The sequence below is a fragment of the Saccoglossus kowalevskii genome, chromosome 1 (genome assembly GCF_978046115.1).
Source record: "Saccoglossus kowalevskii chromosome 1, keSacKowa6.1, whole genome shotgun sequence".
Taxonomy (NCBI): domain Eukaryota; kingdom Metazoa; phylum Hemichordata; class Enteropneusta; family Harrimaniidae; genus Saccoglossus; species Saccoglossus kowalevskii.
This window is the reverse complement of record NC_140641.1, coordinates 39,722,137-39,735,210: the sequence shown is the minus strand read 5'-3', so window position 1 is coordinate 39,735,210 and position 13,074 is coordinate 39,722,137. Positions and strand designations below refer to the sequence as shown.

At 36.5% G+C, this 13,074-nt stretch overlaps 1 protein-coding gene across 5 annotated transcripts in view; it reads left to right on the top strand.

The window, feature by feature from the left end:
• The window catches only part of LOC100370716 (uncharacterized), a 31,361-nt gene extending 21,261 nt beyond the window's left edge, over positions 1-10,100 (top strand). For all 5 annotated transcript variants that reach the window (XM_085501974.1, XM_078011017.2, XM_085501972.1 and 2 more), the window contains 6 exons: positions 36-260; positions 401-531; positions 899-1,015; positions 2,087-2,187; positions 8,668-8,784; positions 8,904-10,100. In XM_085501974.1, coding sequence (XP_085358100.1) covers positions 36-260; positions 401-531; positions 899-1,015; positions 2,087-2,187; positions 8,668-8,784; positions 8,904-9,056 — 844 coding nt within the window. In that variant the 3' untranslated portion in view covers positions 9,057-10,100. The remainder of the gene's footprint in view (positions 1-35; positions 261-400; positions 532-898; positions 1,016-2,086; positions 2,188-8,667; positions 8,785-8,903) is intronic.
• The last annotated feature ends 2,974 nt before the right edge of the window (positions 10,101-13,074 follow it).

Here is a 13,074-nt window from a genome sequence, read left to right as displayed (position 1 = left end):
AACTGTTGCTAAACATTTCTAATATTTCCTTTTAGTGATGGATTAAGTTTAAGTCAGCAAAGTGTTGAAATGAATGTTGTTGACAGCAGTACAAACACCATGTTGGCCAATAATGATGTGATTAGAATTAAACAAGAACCAGATACGATTATTGAGGGAGTGCTTGCATTGAATACTAGCGTGCCTCAGAGTACTACTACAGTTACTATAGATACCATGGGGGCTTCACCGAGAAAGAAACCAAGAAAACAACAACATATGTAAGTGTAATTGAATTCACAGTAACTGTTGGTAACTCACTGTGCAAGATATGTTTTATTTGTTCAACCATATTGGCTATGGGTACATCTTCACAAATCTGTGAGAAAGTCTATACTGATAACATTTTACTTTGTTTTAGTGTGGCCACTGAAGATCATGATATGGTTGAAAGTAATTCAACAGATGAAGCTGATGAAGGAGACCCCAGACCTCTCTTGACGCCCAAGAAATCTACAGACAAATCAAAAGATGATAAGAAACAGGCAAAAGGTACACTTGTGTTTCTGACTAATCCCCTTGGTACATAGTATTTGTTTCAAATACCAGATAGGTCTTTTTTTTGTGTGGGGTTTAGCAGGAATGTCTTGAAACTTTTATTGTAATATGACATCATACAAATATTCAAAATATTCACCCTAACAGGCAGTTTTAGCGATATGAAGAGGTCATTTCCTGTGCCCCCTCCTTGCAGTGTTCAAGTATAAGAAGCCTTACTTCATTTTAACACAGTAACAGCAGTGCAGCAAAATGCATATGGATGTGCTATATATCTGTTTCTGTATTGAATTTTTAGTTCCTTCATTCCTTCACTATATACAGGTGATTTATATAAATCATTCTATAATTTCATACACAGAAGTGAAGTATATTCAGTATTTGAAAAGGCCATATAAGAATTTATTAGAAATGTACAGACAGTCGTGGAATCCTGCAGTTCATCACTTTCATAGATATGCAGATGTCAAGGTTAAAGGTGAGTAAGAATAGTTTTTGCTGCTAGGTCATCCTGTGAAATAAATATGTCACGACTATATCTTGCTGGAAATGCACATTTATTCATATAACCCAAGAGCTTATGTGACATTGTATTGCACCATGCAGTTTTCAAAAGAAGTATCGTATAATCTCTTGAATATGCATCATTTTTCAAACATTTCAATTATTCCTGACGCCTAGATTAGAGTGTAATATACTGTTTTGACAGTGAGCTGTTATCACCATTAAAAGGTAAAATTCTTCTTCAATGCTTAGTTTATCTTCCAAAAACAAGAACTAAAACCTTAAAAAAAAATATGCTGTTTTCCCATCAAAATCAAAGCCAAAAGATCGCACTACGACATCGGTAAATCTTTTTCGTGTTGCATTCATCATGAAGTCGCTGAACTATCATATTTAAATGAGCTATGGTAATTCAAACACATTGGCACCATCCAGCATTTTGATTGTTAGCGACTTGACCAATCAGGTCAAAGAACGCAGTTTAAGGTCAACTCGTGTATGGAAAAAACATGGTGAATATCATATCACATCGAACGTTTACATGTGACCAAAATATTTGGCTTACGATGAAATTTTTTGTACGTTATTATAATCACTACTGAGTAATGATCAACAATTGCAACACTTCAAAAACAAGTAAGTAATTCACTTGTGAAACTCAGCATGACTGGATTGTGCTACTGACCATGATCATTGGCTATTAAGCAATGCATTCGTGTTTCATACTAAGTAATTTTTTTGTTGTCCCATCAGTTTTTTTTTGATTGACTGTAATTTTTTAACATTTTGTGACGCCTATTTTAGAACCAAATTAAGGCTTTTCACTCTTTCCTGATGCCTAAATTTGAGTGTCGCCTACTCAAGTGTTTATACTGTAGTACAATTTAACAGACTATCATGGTTTGTTTGGTTGCCTATTAAAGAAATCAGGCACTGCTCTCCAATGACTTGTTTTAACTGCAGTGTTTCAGCATGCATCTTTCAATCAATCCTAGGTTGAGTATTATTCAGCTATAACCTTTCATTTCCACAACCCTTGTTTTAGATAAAAAGTCAACAATCCAAGACATAGCTTCTCAGAAGGGCATAGTACAAAAAGCTAATGGTTGGAAAATACAACACATTGCTTCCCAGATTGATGACTTGGTGAGTGCATCTTTATTTTTAGCTCCGCTGTCGACTTTGTCGAGTGGGGCTTATCATATGAGTGATTGTCCGTCGTCCGTGTCAATGTTTTACTTTTTCGACTTCTTCTTGAAAACTACAAACCTGAATTCTTTGATACTTGGTGTATATGTACCTTAGGTAGACCTCTCTCAGATTTGTTCATTTCATAATGATATCTTCAATTCTCTAATTTTGGTGAATATTTTTGTAATTTTTGGTAAAAAGTGATATTTTTGACTTCTTGTTGAAAACCTCAAGTCCAATTGCTTTGATATTACATATATAGGTACTACATGTGGTTCTAACTCAGATTTGTTCATTTTATGATGATATCTTTAATTCTCTAATTTTGATGAATATTTTTGTAATTTTTGGCAAAAAGTGATATTTTCCACATCTTGTTGAAAACTGCAAGTCTGATTGTTTTGATACTATACATATTGTTCATTTTTTAATGATACTTTCCGTTCTTTAATTGAAATGTGCATTGCTAACAGCGAAGCTATCTCAGCCGAGAGGCTGCTTGTATTTATATGCCTTGTTTAATTTTGTAGTTTGGGCACAAATTTAAAATAAACTTGGTAAAAAGACATAACATCATAATTTACAGGTGCACACCACTTAGCTTTGTGATCTAACCCAAGACGACTGACTGGTGACCATTTTAATGCTAAAAAATGGACCAAAATCTTGTTTTTCCAGCATGACAGAACTGGACCTCTAGTGTGCATGTATTTCTGTCTAACTTGGTTACATACATAGCATCTCCCTCATAAACCTTGATGCCAAAATGGGGGTGATTTTGTTTGCTTGCCCATAATGAAAGTAAAGGGAAAGTCATAGTGGTGGCAAAATGTCTGTCGTTCATCGTCGATAACACAATAATATTCAGCTGATCACTATCACAGTTAAAGTGCCTGTGCAATGCCCACCCTCACGTTTCCCATTTTAGATCTGTGTCCCACTGAAATGGGTAGTTATTGATTTTTTTGCTGAAAATGATTACTCGTATCCAAGTAAATTTGGGATATTTCTCGTGTTGTAGCCACGCCCACCTATCGTGAAACGGTCGACTGTTTCTGGATTTCCGACTCTCGCCGAAAGTGCGCCACCAAATGACAAAATGTGAGAGGAAGTCATACCCCTGAGCCGTAATAACACTGGTCGTTCAGAATACTTTTAAACGATATACATTCTTTGGTCGGCGTTTTTTCTTTTTTTTTGTCTATTTTTTTTTTTTTTTTTTGAGAGAGAGAGAGTTTTTAGATGTTGTGTTGTGGGCAGTTGCAGTGAAACGTATAGTCATAGTGTATGTATTCACACGTTTCTAATCGATCCGAAGGTGCGACATCACTTCACCTTAGTTCTCTTTTGAGGGAAAAAAAGACTAGGTTTAAAGAGAAACGCCGAGAACGTAAACCTGACGCAACACTTTTGAAAGAAATAGATTCCGGACCCGCCCATGATCACCGAGGCGGATTTCAGAAGAGAGAGAGAGACGTCTGGCAAGTGTTTCAAATCAGTTGACTTTTTATAGAGACCATTTAGTCCCTGTTAAGTAAAAGGTAGCAATAATTTTGACAGTGACACGAAAACGAAGCGTCGGACAAACAGGAAATTACACAGCCCTTACACACTGCTAACTGTTTTCATTTTCGAAGGCTAAATGTTTCTGAATTGTTTGGTGATTGGTGTTGAATGTCGAATTCACACCTCTGTTCTTTTTTACCTCCATGCTTGCAGTTTGATCTGCGTAATAATTTCTGAAATAAGAATCCGGGCTTGGTCAATGTGTTTCCACCAAATAAAGTTTTAATACGATGTTATAATTATGACAATCACGCCATGGATCATAAACCTTGATGCCAAAATGGGGGTGATTTTGTTTGCTTGCCCATAATGAAAGTAAAGGGAAAGTCATAGTGGTGGCAAAATGTCTGTCGTTCATCGTCGATAACACAATAATATTCAGCTGATCACTATCACAGTTAAAGTGCCTGTGCAATGCCCACCCTCACGTTTCCCATTTTAGATCTGTGTCCCACTGAAATGGGTAGTTATTGATTTTTTTGCTGAAAATGATTACTCGTATCCAAGTAAATTTGGGATATTTCTCGTGTTGTAGCCACGCCCACCTATCGTGAAACGGTCGACTGTTTCTGGATTTCCGACTCTCGCCGAAAGTGCGCCACCAAATGACAAAATGTGAGAGGAAGTCATACCCCTGAGCCGTAATAACACTGGTCGTTCAGAATACTTTTAAACGATATACATTCTTTGGTCGGCGTTTTTTCTTTTTTTTTGTCTATTTTTTTTTTTTTTTTTTGAGAGAGAGAGAGTTTTTAGATGTTGTGTTGTGGGCAGTTGCAGTGAAACGTATAGTCATAGTGTATGTATTCACACGTTTCTAATCGATCCGAAGGTGCGACATCACTTCACCTTAGTTCTCTTTTGAGGGAAAAAAAGACTAGGTTTAAAGAGAAACGCCGAGAACGTAAACCTGACGCAACACTTTTGAAAGAAATAGATTCCGGACCCGCCCATGATCACCGAGGCGGATTTCAGAAGAGAGAGAGAGACGTCTGGCAAGTGTTTCAAATCAGTTGACTTTTTATAGAGACCATTTAGTCCCTGTTAAGTAAAAGGTAGCAATAATTTTGACAGTGACACGAAAACGAAGCGTCGGACAAACAGGAAATTACACAGCCCTTACACACTGCTAACTGTTTTCATTTTCGAAGGCTAAATGTTTCTGAATTGTTTGGTGATTGGTGTTGAATGTCGAATTCACACCTCTGTTCTTTTTTACCTCCATGCTTGCAGTTTGATCTGCGTAATAATTTCTGAAATAAGAATCCGGGCTTGGTCAATGTGTTTCCACCAAATAAAGTTTTAATACGATGTTATAATTATGACAATCACGCCATGGATCACGCTAACTCGAATCCACTCTGAATTTATCTGTATGTATGTCGATCTCGATTATTTTTGTTATCCAATTAAACGCCGCTTTTAACGCACTTGCCCTCGCCGTGACCTGACGCGTTCGCCTATTTCAACAAAATGTCAATTTATTTCCACGCGGCTGTAATTTATTTAGTAACTGTGATTTGTCGTTTTTTAATTATTTTGTAGTGATCACTACAGTCTAATGTTCAGAATATCAAAATATGTTCTCTTTCATTTCAATTTTGAAAGTTCTATTTTGTCCAGCGACAGTGTACAAACGTGCGCCGGTGTCGGTGACGATCACGGTGACCAGCTACACCAGAACGGACATATTTCGCATCTAACTCAACCCCATGCAACAAAAATTGATACTATGTGTTCATTATGGTCTATTCTTCCTCGACGAACAAGTACATAAGTGACAATATAGTCAAAGACGAGAAAACTGCACAAGAAATTTGCCTTATTTACACGTATCGGCAATGCAAGCTGCCATGCGACTTCCCCTTCTGACGTCACAAGGGGAATTTCTGTATGCAAATGAGAAGCTAATGAGATGCCTCGTTTTAAAATACACAAAAATAAAGTTGCCGAAGACTGAGTTTAAAACACATTTTTTCACTTAAAAAAAATAATTCATGCTTAGAAACATAAAAATTTATAATATTTATGTATCAATTGATAATTTTAGGCGTGAAAATAGCAGCCATTTCACAGGCACTTTAAATATATGCATGGGGTTAGTTGGCCTGTATAGATTTTAGAGGTGATTTTCCAAAAATTGTATTTTTGAAAGTTTTTTTGTGTGTGTGTGTATATAGTGTCTATTGGGAAACTTCATCGTGTAGTGGATCTTTCCATCATGATTTCTAGTAATTAAACTATATAATCAGATCAATCAACTTAAATTAACAGCGTGGACAATTTTCAACACTGTACATTAAAATTCCTTTAAGGATGTAGTAGACATAACAAGTATGTTATAGTTAGGCTTGATATTTTCATATAAGAATTGTCCTGAACTATAGTAAACCATATATTTTATGAAACCTCTTATCTCACACTTTCTGAAATTCTGGGTAATTTTGGATAGAATTTAATGGTTATCACGTGACTGCTAAGTAAACAAACAAAAATGTTATTTTTAAAAAAAAAGAGTACTGCAGGAAACTGGAACTAGTTAGATGAGTAACAAACATCGTAATGTTAACCACAGGGTGTCCCATCCAATCAGGTGACAAGATTTTTGCCCAGCGAGATGCATTTATTTCACGAGACCAGCTTGAAATGTTGGACCGCGGTCACTGAATTACACTCAATTTACTTTTAGTTTATAACAAGATTTCTCGCCAACGATTATTGTTAGGATAAAACGCTCTCACCCGCATGTTTGACACTTTCGGTAGAACAGCCCATGCAAAATTCAAGCCAATGCGATACCCAGGGAACGCAGCGTACTCGATAATGTAGTTCACTAATTAGTCCGTTTTCATTTGGCAGAAACGGCAAATAACCTTTCCACTGAACAAACTGGCCAATATTTTCAGTTTGGGACGTCGTTTGAGAAAAAATGTTACACTCGGGCGAAGAGTATACTTCTATTTTATAGATTGTGTGGTTCAAGTTACAAAGTGATCAAGCGTATCGTCAATATTCAACGTAAACCAGGCTCCAAAGCACTGGCGAGACTCGTTCATCGAAATAGCGTTGTACAGTTACTAAAGATAAATTACGTAATTCTATGCGCATACAAAGGTTGTTTATTGACTGGACATAAATGAGAGATTATGGTTACTTCCTTAGTAACCGGGAACTGCACGACTAGGGTTATTATGGCAGCTACTGCAATTTTTAATGTCGGCCAACTGTGATCAGTGTAAATCGCCGCGTGTTTTCTACACAATGTCCAAGTTGCTGACAACGATCATATCGGTCACCCCCCTTAGAAAAAAAAAATATATATATATATAATAAAATAAAATGAAATGTGCCTTCTTAATGTAGATGCAGGCGTGCTAGCTGGAGACGAGAGATAGAAACAGCTCGATCCGACAGAGTATGTGTTTCGCTGTTCGGTCGAGCGGCAACCGGGACTGGCGTAACGATTATTCAATTGTATTTATATCTCAGTTTCTTACTGGATATTAAAATTTAGTTGTGATAAATAATTTGTCGTTTGGGACAACGTGTGAAAAAAGTACCTTGCCATACCCAAAGCCGGCCTGTAAAAAGATAACCCTGCCTGGTATACAGGAATTATGGAGCTCCATGCAGGAAGTAAACATGCAGTACAGTTCAGCTCAGAACATTTGACGTCATAATTGGGCGGAGACAATCCGTATAAGGAGTGAGGTGATTGAAACGTTTCTTGATTTGAATTTTATTTGTCGGAGCTCTACTGACGCCGCTTCTACGAATTCCTTCTCAAGTTCGTTCTCGGCCCCGTTTTCCACTTCAACAACGTGTTGTTTATATGGTCCCCCGTGGATCGGTGCCGGTAAACCCATGTACTTGGCAAATTTTGCCATCACACTTCGGCCTTTACTGATCACTCTTCCGGCGATCACCATTTTCCTGTTTACTTGGAACTCTTTTTCTTGTTTTTCAAAAGACGTGAAAATTCTCTCGGCTGAGGAAAAATAATATTCTGAATTTGAACATTTAATTTGGAAGTGGGGTCCCCAGCCGTGCCGTGTGTCTTCCTCCAATGTCAAATCCCTTCGTTGCAACTTGAGCACCGCAATGGCGCCGAAAAAGTTCGCTATTTAAAATGTAGACATCGATCAGTCTCGGCGATCCATCATCGTCAGCCACCCCATCATCGTCACCATGTGACGATAATTTCCTTGCTTATGCACTTCTTGACACTTTTTCTAGTTCTTCAATTCTGAGCTACATGTAGATAAATGTTGCACCGTCGTTGGAGTCCGAACTTACCGAACCGCGATCGATGTTATTTTTTCTGAGACGAAGTTTTGCTTCTTCGGATATTGGAGTCATATTCTTCCTTTTTTGTTCCTTCCTTCTCTAATAATAATTCTGATAACAATTTTAAGGAGCGCTAATTTTTTTATGTGTCACACACGGTGTACTAATATAGAACGATCACAGAGACAGGGTGTGCATGCGTTGTTTCCGTTGCTAAGTAGGCCAACTTATGCAAATTAGGTCAATATTTATTGTTTGCGCTCAAAGCCGATTATCCTGAAATCAAAGTGAGCGGTCTGCTGTTATAAACACATATCCTAACTTTTTTGTTAAAATTGCCTTTTTTGGGTGTACTGGTTAATATTTTGAGTGGGAAACACATCCATTGCATGCAGATAGACAAATGCCACCAAAATAGACAATAAACAAAAAATGTATAAAATAGTGACTGTTATGTCTACTACATCCTTAAATTGTCTTTCAAAAGTCAATATCAGTAACTGCCATATTTTTTTCGACATTCTAATTAGGTGATTACTATGAAACTTAATAATGTCCTTGCTCTTTTTTGTATCTATTTAGACCACTCTAGAACAGGAAGTATTTGACAAAATGAAAGAAATCAAAGAAGGTCTTGGATCTAGACCATGTAAGCTTGTACCAGAAGATGAAATGGTACAAATATCAGAACTTGTACAGGTAAGTACAGATTTCCAGTTCAGTCTGCCAAGGTTGCACATTAACCTTGTTGAGATTTTAAAGGTTTACAATGTGCTAAAATCTAATTAGTTTGACTTTTTTGAATCAAATTATTGCAGGGCAATATACAGAGATCTCAGCTGGCAATGGAACAGATGTCAGAAGCCAGGCACAGCATGTTGAAGGTGTTTGAACACAAGAGCAAAGTGGTTTCTATCCTAAATAAACATGCCAGCAAACGGAATTCTAAGAAGAAAAACAGCAACTCATAGCTGAATCTCAATTTATTGCAATCAGTCTGAATCTTCAAACCTTTTTAGATCTTCAAATTATTTTTGTAATCCAATGGTGTATTTTCAGATATGTATAAAAGTTCAGAAATAGTAGTAAATCTTAGTAAAAGCAACCACTTAACATGTATATTAAAGGCCAGAGTTATTTGTTCCTGCCAATCAGTTTAACACCCCTTTGAGAAAAAGGGAGAAATAATTGTCAGTGTAGTAACATTTCAGTCATGCATCTGTGTAAAGAAGAATCAATTCCATCCATTTAAATTTTAACCCGATTTCATTTTTCGGACCTTTGAGAGGGGCTGTTTTCAAGGATAAAGGTATTTTCTGAAGATAAATTTGTACATCAGTAATTTCATTTTTAATATTTCATGGCTTTCATTGTTTACAAATATATCTGCCATTTTATTTATACACATTATATGTTTTTAATGAATCTGTCTTGATAACTCACTGAAAAACTAAAATAACTCTGAATGGTGTTTGTATTGTGTATGATCAGTTCATTTCTAGAGTTGTTTTGTTTTCATACAAATTTTGAATCAAACTGAATATGATAATGTTGACTTGAGATCTAAATCAATGCGTAACCAAGCTGGTTACGCCTACCACATTCTGACAATAGGGTTCAATAAGGAAAACTTGTAAACTGCGTTTTGGTTTTGTTTTAGAAGATGACATCCTGTGATTCATTGACAAATTCTAGAGACCTTTCAGCCTGACTTCATGTGTTTGGTGTAAAAATTATCAGACAGAAAGTGGCTGGATCCCATGCCTACTAATGTACATTGGATTTTAGTGAGATTGAGCAATGCAGATATATCAGTTATAACAGTGGTCTGTCGGTGACATTGAGTTTGTGTTTTTATACCAATGAATTGAATCTGTAAATAACATGTACTTGTAGCTTTGAAACTACCATATTGTAAAAAAACTAAGCATTACAACCATTTAAAAAAAGTTTTAGTTGGATGAATTTTTATTTGTCAAAGTTGTGAAATATTGCAGTAAACTTACTATGGCACATTTGTTGTATCAATTTCCTTGTGCAGTGTGCACGATATCACCCATCCCTGTAGTGTAGTTAGCCGAGTTGAGTTTGCTGTGCATTTCTGTCATACGCTATTATACACTGCTCTGTATAAAATCTTCATCAAGTTGCACCTCATTTTTGACTCCCGTGTGCGAAGCACAAAAGGGAGTCTTTGCAGTTACCCTGTCTGTCTGTATGTATGTATGTATGTCACTTTTTTTTGTTCCACCGTTATCTCAAGAACCACTAATCAAATTTTGGTGAAACTTGGTACATAGATGCTCTGGGATAATGCGCAGAGTTGATTAGGTTTTGGTAAAAATCTATGAATATTAATTACCTAATTTGCATGATAATTAGCTGATTTTTAGCTTTTCCAAGACTGTTCCACTGATATTTGAAGAACCACTCATTGGATTTCAATGAAACTTGGCACATAGATGCTCTGAACTAATGCGCAGATTTGATTAGTTTTGAGTAAAAATCTGTTAATATTATTAATTACGTAATTTACATAATGATTAATCAATTTTCGGCTTTTCCACTGATATCTCAAGTACTAATCATAACATTTCAATAAAACTTGGTACATAGATGTCATATGACACTGCAAGACCTGGTAGTGTTTAGGGTAATATCAGTACATATTAATTACCTAATTTGCATAATTAATTAATTTTCAGCTTTTGATATTTCGAGTAGTAATGATCACATTTCAATAAAACTTGGTACATAGTTACTTGAGAACTGTGCAGAGACCTAATTAGTTTTTGGGTAAATATTTGTGCATATTAATCACCTTATTAGCATAATTAGTTAATTTTCAGCTTTTCACCTGATATCTCAAGTACTAATCATCACATTTCAATGAGACTTGCGACATTTTCTAGGACTATGCAGAGACCTGATTAATTTTGGGATAAATAATTGTGCCTATTAATTACCTAATTTGCATAATTAGTTAATTTTTTGCTGTTCTATGGCTGTTGCACTGATGTCTACAAACCACTCATTGGATTTCAATGAAACTTTTAAAGAGTACCCATCACATTTCAATGAACCTAGGACTATACACAATATTAGTTTTTGGTAAATATGTATGCTTCTTAATCACTTAATTAACATAATTAATTAATACTGATATCACAAGTATTGATCATCACATTTGAATAAAACTTGGTACATAAATGCTCTAGGACAATAGACAGCCTGATTAATTTTGGGTTAAAATCTGTTCATATTAACTCTCTAATTAGCATAATAATAATAATAATTCTAATCGCATTTCAATGAAACTTGGTACATTGTGCAGACCTTATTAGTTTTACACTTAAATCTGTTCATATCAGTTACCTGATTTACATAATTAGTTTTCAGCTATTCCATCAATATCTCAAGTACAAGTAATTTTGAATTAATTTTTAATGTGTCTTCAATACTCTCAGCACATGGGAGATCTTTCTAAGCTTTCTTTGATTAAGATTTGACTTTATTATGGCAAGTCTCAGAAGTATTGGGGCAGTCAACTTGCAAACGAATTGGCTAACTGCTTTGGTTTTGACTGAACGGTTGACTTGAAATCTCGCTGACGCCGTCTTCTGGTCACGCCCACACTGAAGGGGTTGATAGTCATACTTTAGGAGGTAATCAGAGACGGTCTTACAGTTGGATTTCGATTTTGCTTTCTCTTTTAGTGTTCAAGATGGCTACCCCATATAGTAAATATCGGTGGGTTAATCGTATTCATAATATTATCACTTGAACGCCAGTCGACTGTGGCCATTCTCAAACTGATCAGAGAAACTACTGTTACATTATAACTTCTCGTGTAACAAAGCAATTCCAGGCTACGTAAAAACTGTTCCCTAATGCAATATAGACTCATCCAGAGTGGATGGGACCACGAGCCGGCGCCAACGAGATTCCATAGCCAATTGTTTAGTCAAAACCCAAGCAGTTAGCCAATTCACTAGCGAGCTTACAAATTGGCTGCCCCAGTACTTCCGAGACTTGCTGTAAACCTTGTCATTGATTTATTACTGGGATCCAGTCTTAATTGCTACTTGGGTTGTTGGTTATATGGATGTCAGCATTCCAATCACCAATTCTTGAAACCACAAACACCCCCCAACCCCAGCATAAAAAAAAATTGTATACAGTGCACGTTTTGGTCAGTTAGTTTTTAGTCAGCAACCAGCAGTTTCAGTCTGTATGGATAGTATGAATAAGTACCTTACAATGCCACATCAGCATGGGAAAGAAGAGGTTGAGCAGGAGCTAAGTGAGAGTCGGAGCACCTCATCCCATCTCAACATGAGGTCTAGAATGACAGAACACCTGTAAGTAGATCAGAGCTCTAATTTGTCAATTTTTTTAGGTGACCCTGGCCAAAAGGTGGATGTCTGCTTTAAAGTGTGAAAATACAAGACTTGGTTACTGTGAGAAATCCAGACTTTTTTTGCATGGTGGGTGATGAATATAGGCATTACTGTTGAGATCATAGCAAAGGTAGATTTGGTGAGGAAGAGACTGCTGGCCAAATTCTATGTTAACTAGCAGAATAAGGGTGAATCTTGTAGTATGGAAACTGGTTGAAGTTTGCATTGAACTGTTTGGAGGCATGGTGTCTGTCCTCGCAAAACATGTCCGATGTCTATAGCTCGTCATGGAGCAAACACTTGAGTACGAGAACAGGTTCAGACTAGCCAGGCCTAAGTGTTTGATTGATAGATGCCTGGTGATGTCAAGTTCTGACACCACTTGAAGCATTAAGTGAGTCACTTGGAGGGCAATTAAAGCCTGTTTGTGATGTGATGTTAAAAGCATGGAACAGACAAAACCACGAGGGGAATGCAGGCTACTCGTGTGCAGAAATACCTCGCTTCTTGAAAATTTCCACACAAAGTGAAAAGATGAGCAGAGCTTAGAGTACATGTCGTGTGATAAATTTAGTCACAAGGCTAGATG